This window comes from Cryptotermes secundus, unplaced genomic scaffold (assembly GCF_002891405.2).
Source record: "Cryptotermes secundus unplaced genomic scaffold, Csec_1.0 scaffold517, whole genome shotgun sequence".
Lineage (NCBI taxonomy): Eukaryota > Metazoa > Arthropoda > Insecta > Blattodea > Kalotermitidae > Cryptotermes > Cryptotermes secundus.
This window is the reverse complement of record NW_019725008.1, coordinates 1,117,277-1,131,773: the sequence shown is the minus strand read 5'-3', so window position 1 is coordinate 1,131,773 and position 14,497 is coordinate 1,117,277. Positions and strand designations below refer to the sequence as shown.

Genomic DNA, 14,497 nt, shown 5'->3' with positions numbered 1-14,497 from the left:
CTTAACAATGGAAAAAAATCAGTGGCATGGACTTGGTCAATAAACATACTGTCACATGTTACAGTGATTCTGGTGGGATTTCGGATTGGATATTGGATTTATTGACCACTCATACACTCACAACTTGTGACTACACTTTTCAGATCTCTGTCACACACGCTAAGTCTTTTCCAGCCCTCAGTGTCTTCATTAGTAACTGCCTGGTAACAGCTCCAACAATGGCTATTCCTCTGCTTCTGAGCTCAAGTCCCCTCCAAATGGTAGCTCCCTTCCAATTGAACTCAGTCTTCACTTCGTCCCACTTATAACTCATTTTCATGGACAACAATAGAAAACACGGTTTACAACAGTTCCTCTATTGTTGCATGTTTATTCTTTGCTGTGGAGATGTATTTGTTAGCAACTGTTACCTAGTGATGGGTCTACCCCTTACAATATTAAAGACTTTGGCATAACACAAATGTACTAAAATAATCCACAGAACAATGTCCGACAAAGTAATTCACACTAAACCTGTAAATATGGTACCATATTTCATTATCTACTGCATGTGCTCTCACGTTCTGACTTTTTACACACATTCCAATGACTCTGCCTTGCCTGGAAACATTGGCAGAAATCATCTTCCAAGATACACTTCAGTATTGTCATCACATTCTCTGAATATCACTATATCCAAAATACATGGTTACTATAAAAGAAACAGACACTTTCAACGTTTTACAGAAACCAAAGTATCATTGATATAGACAAAATACTTATATGGTTTTTCAGTACATGTCTTTAAGTTAGTATGACTAAGTTATAAATGTTCTACATGTGAGCCTTTTGTCACACAATAGATATCAATACAACAATCCAATTCGTTCCAAACCCATCGGAGCATGTCCTCGTCAACACTCATACCAGCTGTTGTGATGGGTTACTTTAGATCGTTTACACACACACGGGAAGTGGAGGAACAAAAACTCTGTCTTTGATATACCCCCACAAGAAAAAATTTCAATGCGTTAGATCTGAACTTCTTGGTGGCCAAAGTGTCAGTGACATGTTCTGGTCTGTTGAGCGGTTTGTTTGGAACGAATTGGATTATCGTACTGATATCTGTCGTGTGACAAATGCCTCACACATAGAACATTTGTAAATTAGTCATATAAACTTAAAGACATATAATAAAAAAACTATGTAAGTACTTTGGCTATATCAATAATACTTTTGTTTCTATAAAATGCTGAAAGTATCTATTTCTTTTATAATAGCCCTGTAAGATTATTTCAATGGAATTTTCAGTTTGAAAACATGAAGTCATGTGGTGCAAGGTCTTGCACGTTTGCTTGAACTTCCGACAATGAAATCTGGCTTTCGATCAACTACCTTAAGAAAAGAGATGTTGAAAGATGCATCATAAAGATGTCAGCCAAAAGATTCAGTCTTTTCCAACAAATGTGCATTGTAGCAACATCACAATTTGACAACAGAATTTCTTTATGGTTGTTCTAAAGGAATACATTTCTAACGGGTAATGCCCTTCACATCAGAAAAGTAAAAAGTATGGTTTTAACCTTCAAATTGCCGTGCATGTTCTTTCAATCTGGGATACCCTAGACTTTTCTAATGGAGCTTTAGAATTTTGTTTCTGGGTCACACTCGAAGACCCAGATCCTGTCACCATAAAATCAAATACAGGATCTTTCAATAGTATGATAAATAGACTACAATATAAAATTTGTCCTTGGCAAGTCCTTAAATTGCAGTTGCTACTTATACAAAGCTCTCAACCTTCTACCAAGTCCATTACAGATGGCATCAAAATCTCTTTAAAAAATTACCCATATCTTCTCCTCCTCCGAGCACGTGGAGGACCCTCTTCATTACGGATATCGTAACCATATATAGCAATCAATTCTTCACATGATTTAGGTGTCTGCTCATCTTCATTATAGCGATCATGGTTCCAACGGGTCTCATGTTCACGCCATACCTTCTTAGCTTTTGAATCACCAGCTCCTTGACCCTCTTTAGATGCACGATCTGCTGCTTCCTTTTCATTCGTTTCGCCACCACTCCTGGCAACAATTAGGAGACTGTATTAAAACATCTGACTGTCTTTAAAACCCCTAACATCGAACATAATGGAAGGGTTTAAATTAAGATCCACAATTTAATTTATATACCTTTGACTTTACCAGAAGATTACCAGGATTACTTTCTAAAAATTCTGAAATTAGTTAATTAATGAATTTCAAGTTGTTATTTATATTCACTACCCATCTCAATGTTCGCTATGGCCCGATTTTAAGAATCACTTCTCTCCAAAATCCATTTAATTTCTGTTAATATTTCGTATCTTTTATTCTTTTCGTAAATTCTAATTTTTTTCCATAAAACCAGTACGAGCAGATGCATGGCCTGACCTTGGCAGCTATGCCCATTTCTCTAGAGTGTTACATCTGTTGTGAATATCAATGCTATGTATAAACGTGGAGATTTTTACTTATTAACTCACACATCTTCAGTGGCTGTTCTGTCATCATGTTCATAGAATGTGCCGCGTTTAGGGATATACTGAGGATTTCTCCGATCCTCATCATCATCCAGCTTCTTCTCTTTCAGAGGGATGCTTTCCTGAAATATGAACATAGCTCAGAAGAATATCAGATTTGGTAGATAATTTTCATCAAAAGGGGATTCACATTTCACATGATAGGAAAAAAAAAAAACTCCATGGTTTTAGTCCGCCACCTAACTTTACTGACCAAGCGACCGCCGCTTGTCGGCGAAGTTAACGCCAACTTTAGCAGATAGAGGGTGTTGTGTGCTCAGCGCAACAAATCCCCACAGCCGTTAATTTCAGTTTTCTAGACGAGAGCCACTATTTCCATGATTTGTTTATTCCGTCTTGCAGTGCGTACCCTTATCTATCTTCTTCTCTCACTCTCACTACATGTTTCGGCATAAAAATGCCATCTTCAGGTGCTACTCAATTCACGTCAAACTAGTACATTGTATGCCTTGTCTTCACTTTAAAATAACTAAAATATATGTCCATCATATATATTGACAAATGTCAATCGTAAAAATATTAAAACTGTTCAGGATTCCCGATCGCTACGTCGTATCTTATTACGCCAGTCCTGCTCATCCTACTCTGTTGGAGCTCTTCTTCCCTATCGTGTGTATTGTGTTTCTGTTGCGTCTTGTTCTCACGACTGCGTGCGTTATGCTGTTCCTTGAAATAGCTCATCAATTATCCTCATGCGGTTGAGTGGACCCCGTTCCAGACCCACTACTTCTCAGAAAATCTGGTAGCACCAAGAATCCAACCCAGACCTCTGGATCTGTAGCCAGGAACTCTGACCACTAGACCACAGAGTTGGTCCATTTCACATCACAGATAAATAAAATAAAAAATTATCTTAAGCATGGATATAAAACACCACATATCCTGTCCACATTGTTAACACTTTACGAACACACAGGGCACACAAAACAATGTGCCACAGAAACAGATGAACAACAGTTAGTGAATAATATTTTTAAATATTGAGAAATTCAGCGTAGTCTTCCTAGGTGATCAGGTGTATGAAAACAGAGTTTACATTCAACATTTCAGAGACTGTCTCTACCTTCATCAGAAGCTGGTGTGATAACACAAGTATATTAGGTAAAGGTAAAGTTGTTCCTGTGCTTAATTAATCAAGCACCATTACATGGAGACATAGCTCCACCATTCTTGACCTTGGTACTACAAGGAGGTGACTTATTAGCTTCAGATGCTTGTTGCTTGACCCCAGGGAAAGAGCTCCGCAGTACCCACTGGATATGAGACTAGGTGGGCTCCAGAGCTAGTCTAGATGTTGTGGAGAAGGGAAAAATATCTCGTTACTGCTGGGAATCAAACCCCAGCCATCCAGTCCCTAGTCTGTCACTGTACCAAATGAGGTATTCCAGCTCCTTGCAATATATTATGTTTATACACATAACTGCCTCCCTAGCCTAATGTTCTATTCAAGTGCAGACCACTTGTGGAACAGTGGAAGGAGGATCATCGTCAGTCACCATACCCAGTCAAGATGGCATAACCTGCACACTCCAGCATGCTACTTTCTTCCACTGTTTTCTGCTTATTGCAGAATGATGCTGAGTACCATAAATGGCATACAGTAAACCCAAATTCCTGCTGAAATTGTCAGACTATATCACAATTTTAATGGCCTCCTTCACTAAGCAGTTCATGCAGCCTGCCATGCTAGCCATAAACGTGTTGTCCATGAAGTGTATTTATTTCACTGCCACAACCTTAACTACTCACATGCACCTCCTCATGGCCTGAAAAGGAGCAGTGTATAAGTCCCTATTCACTCTCTAGTAGAAATAGCAAACATATTCAATATGCTAATTCCAGAATGAAACCATCACCACAGTCATTTTCAGAACTGCATTATTAATAGTTACAAAAAACAAATTTGCTCTTGGGTCTTATATCATAATTTATACGTCATACCTTTCATATTTAAGCTGTTTTTGAAGAAAATGAGTCCATCTTATGGTATGCTTGACACTGAAACAAAGCAGTCCTCTACTACATTCAGATAAGATTACCTGGCCATCTCCATCTTCTCTCTCGTATTCTATAATTACACTATCATCGTCGTCGTCGTCTTCCTCATCAACAGCAGTCGAATCATCAGATTCTGTACCATCGTCCACGGTTTCATACTCGGATTCTCGTGTACCTTCAGTATTTGCATTCGGTTCACCTTGCTCACCTTCCTAACATTAAAATTTGTGTTAAAATGTAATTATGGAAACAATATCTCTAGGATAATCTAACACAAAAAATAAATCATCAATTTTCCGGCCGTATATTTGAACTTTCGACCTGTTTCACATGCCTACAAACACACATCTAACTCATATAAACCACTAAAGCAAACATATAAAATATTTCCTTTGGCTCAGTCTTACTTCCTCCGATCCTTTAGTAATTTCATTGTCCTCAAATGAATCTTCCGATAATTTTTCCGAATCTCCGGATTCCCTTGACTTTCGCCTCCTACTTTTGTCCGACATTTTGATTTTATTTATGAGGCATGGCCTACGAGTACTGGCAAGTATGGTGTGTGAGATTATTGGCGCATAGAATTTCCCGCACAATAGAAAGAAATTTCGTTGCTAGAGCCTATGGTCAGTACGTAGGTGGTCATGCGTTCTTACACAGGATGTGTTTAGACAGTCTCCTACAGATGCCGCAAGCGACATGATTCCACTCCTGAAAATCGATCTTGCTACCTATGGTCGATAGCGAACGATGTAACTCAACGTTTCGCGTATATGTGCTGAATCACTGGTGTGACGTATCCTGACGTCACACTGAACGTAATTGTTTATATACAATCATCGAAGACTTCTTTCAATCAATCCCGGTTTACGCATAATGTTTCATATAAAGTGTGTATTTCGCAACGTCGATTTAGCTTTCAATATACAAGAACGTAAAAAATTCTACCAACATTTTTCTTTAGGGCGGAGTCGCTTGGGATATGGAGTGCAGAATGATACCACTGAAATCTCTCTTTGCGCACCATGACGCAAGTGGCTTCTGCGCATGTACCTACGTGAACCAGCACGAGTTTTCCTCTGTTGAATCTTGCGTCAGCCTGTCAGTCGGCGCAGAAGCGGGGAAGATCGTGGTTCGTATAATGAAGAGAGCAGTTGCATAACCAGCCTTCCCTCTGAACGTTTCTATGTGCGCGATTGTTTCATCGCAAAAGTGGGCGTAACAAGTTGTGCAGAGCGATTGGTACACAAGTGCAAGTTATTGTTTGCTCTTCAACCCTTCCCAGTTTTAGTGAATTTTCAAGTGAAGTGTGTTGTTTTTGTGTAATTAGTGTTGCCGAGGGCGTCACGACGGCTTCTCTACCGGAGTATCGTTGGGACGAGAACGTCAGTTACTACAGTGATACGGATAGTGAAGATTTGTCCAATTATTACGTGACAGGGTTGCCAACTCATCAAGCATGTTATATTGGTTACAGAACAATGGATTCACCGCAGATGTATGACAGTACACATCCTTCAGCCATCAATTCCGCCGACGTTCACGCCATCAACTCCAGTAAGAAATCAGTGGTGAACACTAATAATAACAACATTGCAGCAATCAACAACAATACCAATAAATCTGCTGCTACTCTGCTGACAAAACAGCATCATCAGTTTCATCACACTGACCATCAGGGCGAGCTGGCAGACTTAAATACCCCCGAAATTTCTCTTGACCTCCAAAACTTGATTGACGACAGTCAGTTCAACGACGGTCTGTTCACAGATATCCTGAATCCTACTAAAACAAATACTCATCCTAGTTCCATAGCCCATCATCAGTCTGTGCGAGGACACAATACCCTGATCCAGGGCAGTTACCCACGAACCACTCTTGCGTACATGCCCCAGCCTGTTCATTCAGGAGCGTCAAGTTACAACACAGCCAACACAACCAACAACAACTCAAACGCATCTATTTCCTCGGATAACTCTTCGGCATCCTCAGTCAGTGTTCCAAGCATCAAAGAAGAGCCAGTTGACCCAGCGGACTTCAGAAACGCTTGTCAGCAGCAGAATATCACGTCCGGCACCACGGCAGCCGTTCCCGTCCCGTATTCGACTTCTTATTCGCCGCCTTCTGGCGCCGGAAGTAATTTTGTCAGTAACGGCGCCGGATCAACGTTCACGGCGTTGACACCTTCAACAGTACCCGGCGCTGCCTCCAATGTCCATCACCAACACTCGTCTCTAATTGGATTAGGGAAAAATATTGCCCTCTCTAAAACCACTCCGCACCACCACCACCATCACCATAGCAACAACAGGAAGAGTGGAAAATCCGTGGATAAAGCAAGCGACGAATACCGGAGACGTCGTGAAAGAAATAACATCGCAGTGCGAAAATCACGAGAGAAGGCGAAGCTTCGTTCGAGAGAAACCGAGGAAAAAGTTAAACTCCTTGTCAAAGAGAACGAACGTCTGCAGAAACGAATCGAACTTCTGAGCGAGGAATTGAACGTTCTTCGGTCTTTGTTTGCTAATGTGGGCGTTGTACCAGAGCATCTCCACAGGGAGATCAACAGACACCTGGACACTGTACAGCAACAGCAGCATCAGGGATTATGAGAAACGGACCCCGGGACTTTGGCGGAATCCATGGACCAGATGCAATGGCAACATCATGAAGAATGGTCTTCTGTTGCCAGCGATTTGCCGATCTCGTGCCAGTGGCAACACCACCAAGGCTTATAAGCGTTCGAACCCGTGCCTTCAGCATTCATTTATCCGTCATCAAAGTGCCCGTGGTAGCTTTATATTAGAAGAGAGAAATCAGTATCTAGAGTATGTCATATTCATTAGTGGTAATATTATGAATTGCAATCAAGAATGTGAATACGAGTGGTTAGTTTTCAATAAGGAATCATGTGCCTGCTGCAGATCAGTTCTTTCATGGCAGTGTAGAGACTCCATTCAAGTAAGCGCTCGAATGTACCCTGCTAATGCTGTCACTTACATATGTACAGTTTATGGTTGTGAGCGTAGCATTCGTTGGGTACATATCAGTAAGCAAGAACTACATACACATTGCTCATCGAGTGATTTGCACCTAGGGTTTTGCCGTGATATAGCGGAGTGTTGTGAAACGAAGTACTTCAACAACCATTCGAAAATTCAACTGTTTTCATATTATCACAGTGGCAGAATAAATGAACATCCTTCAAAGCAGGAACGAAACTATTATGTGCCTGGTACAGTGTGTTACAGAAACGACCGCAGTAAGGTAAGCCTGTTATTTCTGAACACTTTGGCGCAGAAAGACATAAACTGTGGTATTCAGCATTATGGATCTCACACATGTGACAGTGAAACCAGAGCTGAGGTGTTGACCACAGAGTTCTGCAGTTTTACATTCATTTTGGTTGAAAGTTCTAAGAAGTACCTTTATACTCTGTATGAGATAACTGAAATTCTGTGCCTTCTGAAAAATGCAACGTACCATAGGTACATCGTAATTGGTGTGAAAGTGATACATAGTGTTGGTAAATGCAGCAGATTGAAACGCGGGAGGACTGCCAAACAAAATGGCGTCAGTGTTTTTTTGTGTTCAGGAAGTAATAGTTCCAGTCCTGCCTTGGCCAAACCTTCCTGACAGTTTGTAGATACACTTTAAATTTCTTATATTAATTTCAAACATGGGTGCTTACCTGTAGAATAATTTAAATTCGTATTACATCCTTCAAATATGCTGACTTTTTTGATTTTAATATAAGATTTATTTTTCATTATTATTAAATTTTAGACTATGCAATGTTAATATTAAAATAATCATAATCAAAAGTCCTCATTTCTAATTTCGATTTTTGAAGGAGTGACATCATTTTACATACTAACTTCTCTGTTCCAAGTGTTGTGATTGTATAAATGCCATGTATAGTTGTATTCAACTATGAGTACCCTATGTAAAATTTATTGTTAAAAACACTATGAATTGTGCTGTAAAACATGTAATATTTGAACATCTGAGTAAAGCACAGAATTTTTTCTTTTTATTAAATGCACTACTGTGAAGTGTTTTCAATGAGTCTAGCAGTTAATTCCTTGAAAATTGTTTTCTCCAAGTCCGAAATAATTAAAAATCTTTGGACGGTAGAACTTATTAAGGTTTTTTTTAAGCTGATTGGTACTGTTGTTATTAATGTGTACGATGTTTATACAAATTTGCAGCGTTTGTGTTTGATATACAATGCGTTTTCTTTTAACTGCCAGTAGTATCTGTTTTTATAGAATTCTGTAAAAGTTCTGTATTATTAATATAAATTTTATGTTAAGTAAAATCAAGTTTTATTAAGCATACAATGCCTAAATTATATGTGATATGTTATTTAGGATTTCCCATTTTAAGCACTGAATTATTTGAAGGTTGGTTGCTTGCTTAAATAATTTTGAAATAAAAATGAGGATATGCAAATTATAACCGAAAATTTACATTATTTTTTCCCCCCGAAGTTGCAAAATATTGTGTGCTTCTGTAGTTTCAGTTTCAGATTGATCTTACAGAATAAGTCACCCAAAGTGCAGTCTTTGAGGGGCTCATGAGTGTAATTTTATTAATACATATCTTGTATTTATGAATTAAAAATATTTATTATTTACATTGTTGTGGTGATTGTTAACCAAATGCTAAATGAGAGAGATGAATAGTTAATGTGTGAACGTATATGTGCACAAAATATATTTTGATACAAAACTTAATGTTCTCCAATTTAAATGTTTTGGAAGATTTTTCTTGTCAGACTACTTTTACCATGTGCACTTTTCCTTGCCATTATATGCCTATAAACTGCTGTAGTTCATTTTCTGAGAAGTGTCTATGCATATTGACTATCCATTTGTGGCCTAGCACTTGGATGCTTATAGAATTTTTTTTTTTATTTTGGCGTTCATAGTTTATTCAGATTTCCTGTCAATCAAAGAACCGGAAACGCATTTTTACAGCACTTAATGAGTGAATATATTGTGTCTTCCCTCCATCAAAGCTATTTATTTCTATCAACAGAACAATAAAAATATTTCTCAGAGACATTGTAGAAGACACTTCTTTATAATGCTTAAGTTTCCGTAACTCGGCCCAAATTCCTTCTGCACCGGTGCTCTACAAGTTTTGGCATGGTGTTAACTAGATTCCTGAAGGGCTTTGAAAAGGGTGTATAGCACTCATCATTTAGAGGGTTGTTTCACTTTGCCCGGCGTCAGGTATTCTAAAAAAAAACACGTTTTGGAAACTGGATCCGTTTGCGTCCTTCGGTGAGGGGTTGGGAGTCACAAACTCCTTTGGCTATGGTAGAAAGATTTAATGTTAATCACTGGGACGTACATGCTGAGTGATGTTAAGTGTTTGTTTCAAACACAAAATACTCGAAATGTTCAGTTCAGAAATGGACCGCGACGTCACGGCAAAATATTGACGATGGGTTTAATATTATAATAATTCAAATCATGTTTATTTACGTGCAAACTTAACAGCACAGTAATTATATTATTATTATTATTATTATTATTGGGAGCTTGCATACAAGGACCACCCATATATTCACAACTGCATAAAGAAAATGTCGGCAGCTAGCCCCTGTAAGGTAGATAGGACTCTGAACCCTTGCATGCAACTTTAGTACACTTGAGGGTCTTTTAAAAGAGTTTTATATTGTGACGTGTTGCGCAATGGAGGACACCCCCTCCCTCCCCAGAGGTGACGTAGCAGGTGAGTCGGCGCTCCGCCCCCCCCCGCCTCGGGTTCGATTCGCGATGAGGCGAATAAATTTTTCAATTGACATAAACTTACAGCCGCAGTATGGCCCTTTCGTCGACTGAACCTGTGACAGAAATGAGTACCATAAATCTGCCTAGGGATAAAGGGCGGCTGGCGCGTAAGGCTGACAACTTCACCGTCACCGTTAGGAAAACCTGAAGGAAAGAAACCACCTGGACGCAGATATGAATATAATATTAAAATGGATCTTAAGGAAGTATGGTGGGAGGGTATGGAATGGACCCATCGGGCTGAGGATAGGGACCGGTGACCGGTTCTTGTGAGCATGGTACTAAGACTTCTGAATCCATAAAAAACTAGTAACTTGTTGAGTGACTGAGCGACTGTTGGCTTCTCAAGAATGAATCTGTTACATGAAGTTGATTGGTTACTTGGCTGTGGAAGATCGTCTGGTGAGCATTTCCATTGAGTAAACTGCTGTAAGGGAACCAAGTCACTCCACTCTTAGGGCGGTATCGCATTAGGATGCCAACGGGAGGCCATGGCGCAGCTGCCAGCATCTCGGCCAAACTCTTGTATTAATTTAGTAGTCATATATCGCAACTGGCGTCTGAATGGCAGCGCTGCCAACCAAGATGCCAAGTGCTAATGCTGCTGGCATCGCTGCCACGAAGGCAAAGGCCAAATCAACATCACCCGACAGTCAGAGGCCCGTCTATTGACGTCCTCTGGCAGCTGGACGCCATGGCATACTAGTGCGATACCGCTCGTGGAAGCAACAGGCTGTGTTGGCCGACCAAGGGTGATGGTGCTCTGAGCTAAGGTGTGAGTTACCATGTCGAAGCCTGCTTATTGCTGACGGTGCCTCCCCTTCCCACGCGAAGCTTTAGGGAGGGTGGACACATGTTACCGTAGCTGCAGTTGTCGGAATAGATGGCCCCAGGTCCCGGAAGATTTTCGGGAACCGTCTGGCTCCATTAGGGATTGGATGATGCACATTCAGGAGTCCCTGGATTTTATCGCCCTGCGTTGGACAGATGAACTGCTTGGTCCTCTGCTGCCGCAAGGGCCCTCAGATAAAGTGTCTAGAGACCCTGTGGCCCTATACAGAAGAAATTGTAGACTGCTAATAGCATAGCTGACTGCCCAGCGCACATTGAGACTGCCTTTTTTATTATAAATCTCAATCTTTTGTTTTACACTCTTATGTGCAATTATTTATTAACTTAAACGTTTAAAATGTTTAAGTTTTAAATTTAAAATATATATTTGTATTTTAAATTTAAAACTTAAAAATTTTAAAATTTTAAGTTCATAAATAGTTGCACATAAGACCGTAAAATAAGATTTATGATAAAATGGAAGAGTGCAACAGGATGCTACAAAACAATATTATGGCCTCTCAGAAAACGCAATGGGCAGGATATGTGGACAGTAGAAAGGATGTCTTTACCACGTACTTTGTCAGCGCCTAGTTTTGGCTGGGAATAAAATAGAGACCTTCAGCTATGCATGGTTAAAAAAAAGTAAAAGTAAAGCTATCCCTGTAACAGGCCGTTGAGGCCCATAGGGTTGTGAGATGTTAAGGTTCCCACATTTTCTAGACAATCTGCTCATAGATGGCGGCAAGGTTGTCAGCCCTACGCGCCGGCCGCCCTTTACCCCCAAGAATATTCCTGGTACTCATTTCTGTTAGAGGCTGAGTCGACCCCAGGGCCATAGTGCGGCTGGAAGGATTAGATCAACTGAAAAAAATTCAATGACCTAATCGGGACTTGAACCCGCGACCTTCCGGCTTGTAGCAGAGTGCCTCAACCAACTACGCTGCCGGGTGCATAGCCGATAATATCAGAAGCGCCTTGACTGAAATGGTTCCACCTCTAGCAGTCAGGGCTTTTTCAAAAGGCGTACCTAGATCGAGGGCACACAATGGAACCAGTAGTAGTCTAAGTGCTTGAGGCGACTGTAAGTTGTCCCCCTCACTCAAGATCCTCACTCAAGATAAAATAATAAAAGACAATCAGCTGTAAATTATGGTAATGACATTCTCATCGAACGTTTCTTTCAACGAATTTGTTTTACGTGTAAAAAGTTCCATGCTTCAAGTTCTGTGGCTACAGGACTTGTCTGTAGCATTTAAATTCAGCCACGGCGAATTTTTGCCCGAGAACCGCTACGTAAAATATACCGCTTCTGAATTACACAACCCTAGTGTAAATATACATGCAGGTGACGAAATGAACTATCAGCAAATTACTGATTTGCTCTAAATCGTAACTGTTATGGCCTTTTTAAAATGAATTTAAAGCATAAGTTATAACATTTCGTGCCGTGGCACCAAGAGGAGGAGACTAAGCAGGCTGGCTTAAAGGTAACGATCCAGACTTATATTTAGGAGGTTGCCATTAGAATCTCGACTGGGTCACCGGCTGTCTTTACTGTGATTTTGGCTGGTTTTTTTATTGCTACTGGGGTGGGACTAAGTCCCTTGTACTGCGGCCACTTCTGGCCTATTGTACCAGCCCCAGATGATAGGTGAGGGTGATTGTGGAGCAGTTGGTGGAATGAAAATTGGCAGGGGAAACCGAAGTACTCGGAGAAAACCTGCCCCAGCGCCACTTCGTCCACCACAAATCCCACTTGACCAGACCCGGGATCGAACCCGGGCCACCGCGGTGGGAAGCCAGCGACTAACCACTTGAGCTATGGCGCGGCCCAATGGCGGATTTCCTCAGTCACTCCAAGCAAATATAGCTATATTACTTTTTTTTATTTCGTGCATCCTGTTGTGTTACAACATACAACTCTTTTTTAACCGTCAAAACACAAATAGAATCAGGGCTTCACTACATGTTTCAGCCACTAACGGCCATCATCAGGCAAACACATATCAACAAACATACACCATTGAACTGCTGTACAATAGAATGGATACAGTGTTAAAATACTTTGTGTAAAAATAGAATGTCAGATTATATAAATTATATATATTATATTTGTTGTGTTTTGACGGTTAAAAAAGAGTTGTATAGCTATATTACCACCTCGATTAGTCTACGACTGTTTCCTTCCAAATCCTTCCCAATTCATTATACGCCAGTCATCCTACCTATTTACATTATATAGTTCGATACACTGGGAGAGTCGTAAAGTGAACTACGAAGAGAAAAACAGAAGACAGCGGTCTGTGTAGTCAGGAACTGCGTGGAAGTTTCCGCTCGAAGAGGCTGGTATGATTAGAGTTGGCGTTAGGATCGTGCCAGCAAGTACAGAGCTACTGATCACCCAGAGCTGCGGCGGCGACGGCAGCTGCAACGGAAGGCCCAGGCCCGGGCCCGCTATAACTTTCGGTTCAACCACATGCCGCCACCTCAGTGACACGGGTTCGACACTCCATCATCCCATGACAGATTTGCGATTTACATAGCTCCATACGTGATATTTCAGACAGTGGTTCTCAAACCTACAGGCATAACCCGAAGGAAACCATAATGGTATGTATTTCGTTTGTACTAATATTATTTCGAAGCGAATTCACGCACAAAATGGAAATAACCATTGGTCTGAAGGTGTTACTGAACCATTAAGTTCCAGTCGTACTGAAAAAAAGTTCTCTTTTAACGTTTCATCTTTATTCCGTCGAAGTAAGAAACTTACATTTGTACAAATCGCATTCATATTCGTTAAATATTGACGTCGTAAATACCAGTACTGCTTTATATGTGCTGAGGTTACCAACTTTTGATTCCGACTTCCGGCTTGAAGTTCTTATGGCACAAGTGAAGCTATTAACAGAAACATTTATATTCAAGTATGGATTTCCTTATCGACCGGAGTGGCCTTCCAATTCATTATCACAGTCTTAACTACTAGGTGTAGCAACGCTTCACGCTGTGGCATGACGTAACACAGACAGTAGGTTGTACTGAAGGATTAAAAGATTAAAAAGGAAGACCGTTAATAATGACCCCTTTTTCCTGAGCTTCCTAGGCTTTTATTTTAGACACTACATCCAGTAGGCCCACATACATCAAATAGCGAATTTCAGATCGAGAAGCAATCTCAAACGGATACATTCTGTCCCAAAACCGAACCTGCTAGCAGTAACTGTGATACTAGATAGGTTAAAGTAAGAATTTAAAGTTAAGCGGCCTCCGTAGTCTAAGGGTAACGTTCCCACCT

The 14,497-nt window shown here is 40.5% G+C and overlaps 2 protein-coding genes across 2 annotated transcripts in view; one reads left to right on the top strand and one right to left on the bottom strand.

Moving 5' to 3' along the window:
* Positions 1–5,100, bottom strand: part of LOC111863193 (protein CASC3) — a 35,114-nt gene extending 30,014 nt beyond the window's left edge. Inside the window, exons 1-4 of the mRNA XM_023849276.2 lie at positions 4,969–5,100; positions 4,603–4,773; positions 2,507–2,625; positions 1,830–2,066 (exon numbers count right to left, since the gene is read on the bottom strand). Of these exons, the coding sequence (XP_023705044.1) occupies positions 1,830–2,066; positions 2,507–2,625; positions 4,603–4,773; positions 4,969–5,073 (632 nt within the window). The 5' untranslated portion in view covers positions 5,074–5,100. The remainder of the gene's footprint in view (positions 1–1,829; positions 2,067–2,506; positions 2,626–4,602; positions 4,774–4,968) is intronic.
* Positions 5,101–5,651: 551 nt separating this feature from the next.
* On the top strand, positions 5,652–8,110 carry LOC111863199 (CCAAT/enhancer-binding protein). Its single transcript, XM_023849285.2, has 2 exons — positions 5,652–5,946; positions 6,039–8,110. The coding sequence occupies exon 2, from the start codon at positions 6,043–6,045 to the stop codon at positions 7,171–7,173; it is 1,131 nt and encodes a 376-aa protein (XP_023705053.1). The 5' UTR covers positions 5,652–5,946; positions 6,039–6,042; the 3' UTR covers positions 7,174–8,110.
* Positions 8,111–14,497: the final 6,387 nt, after the last annotated feature.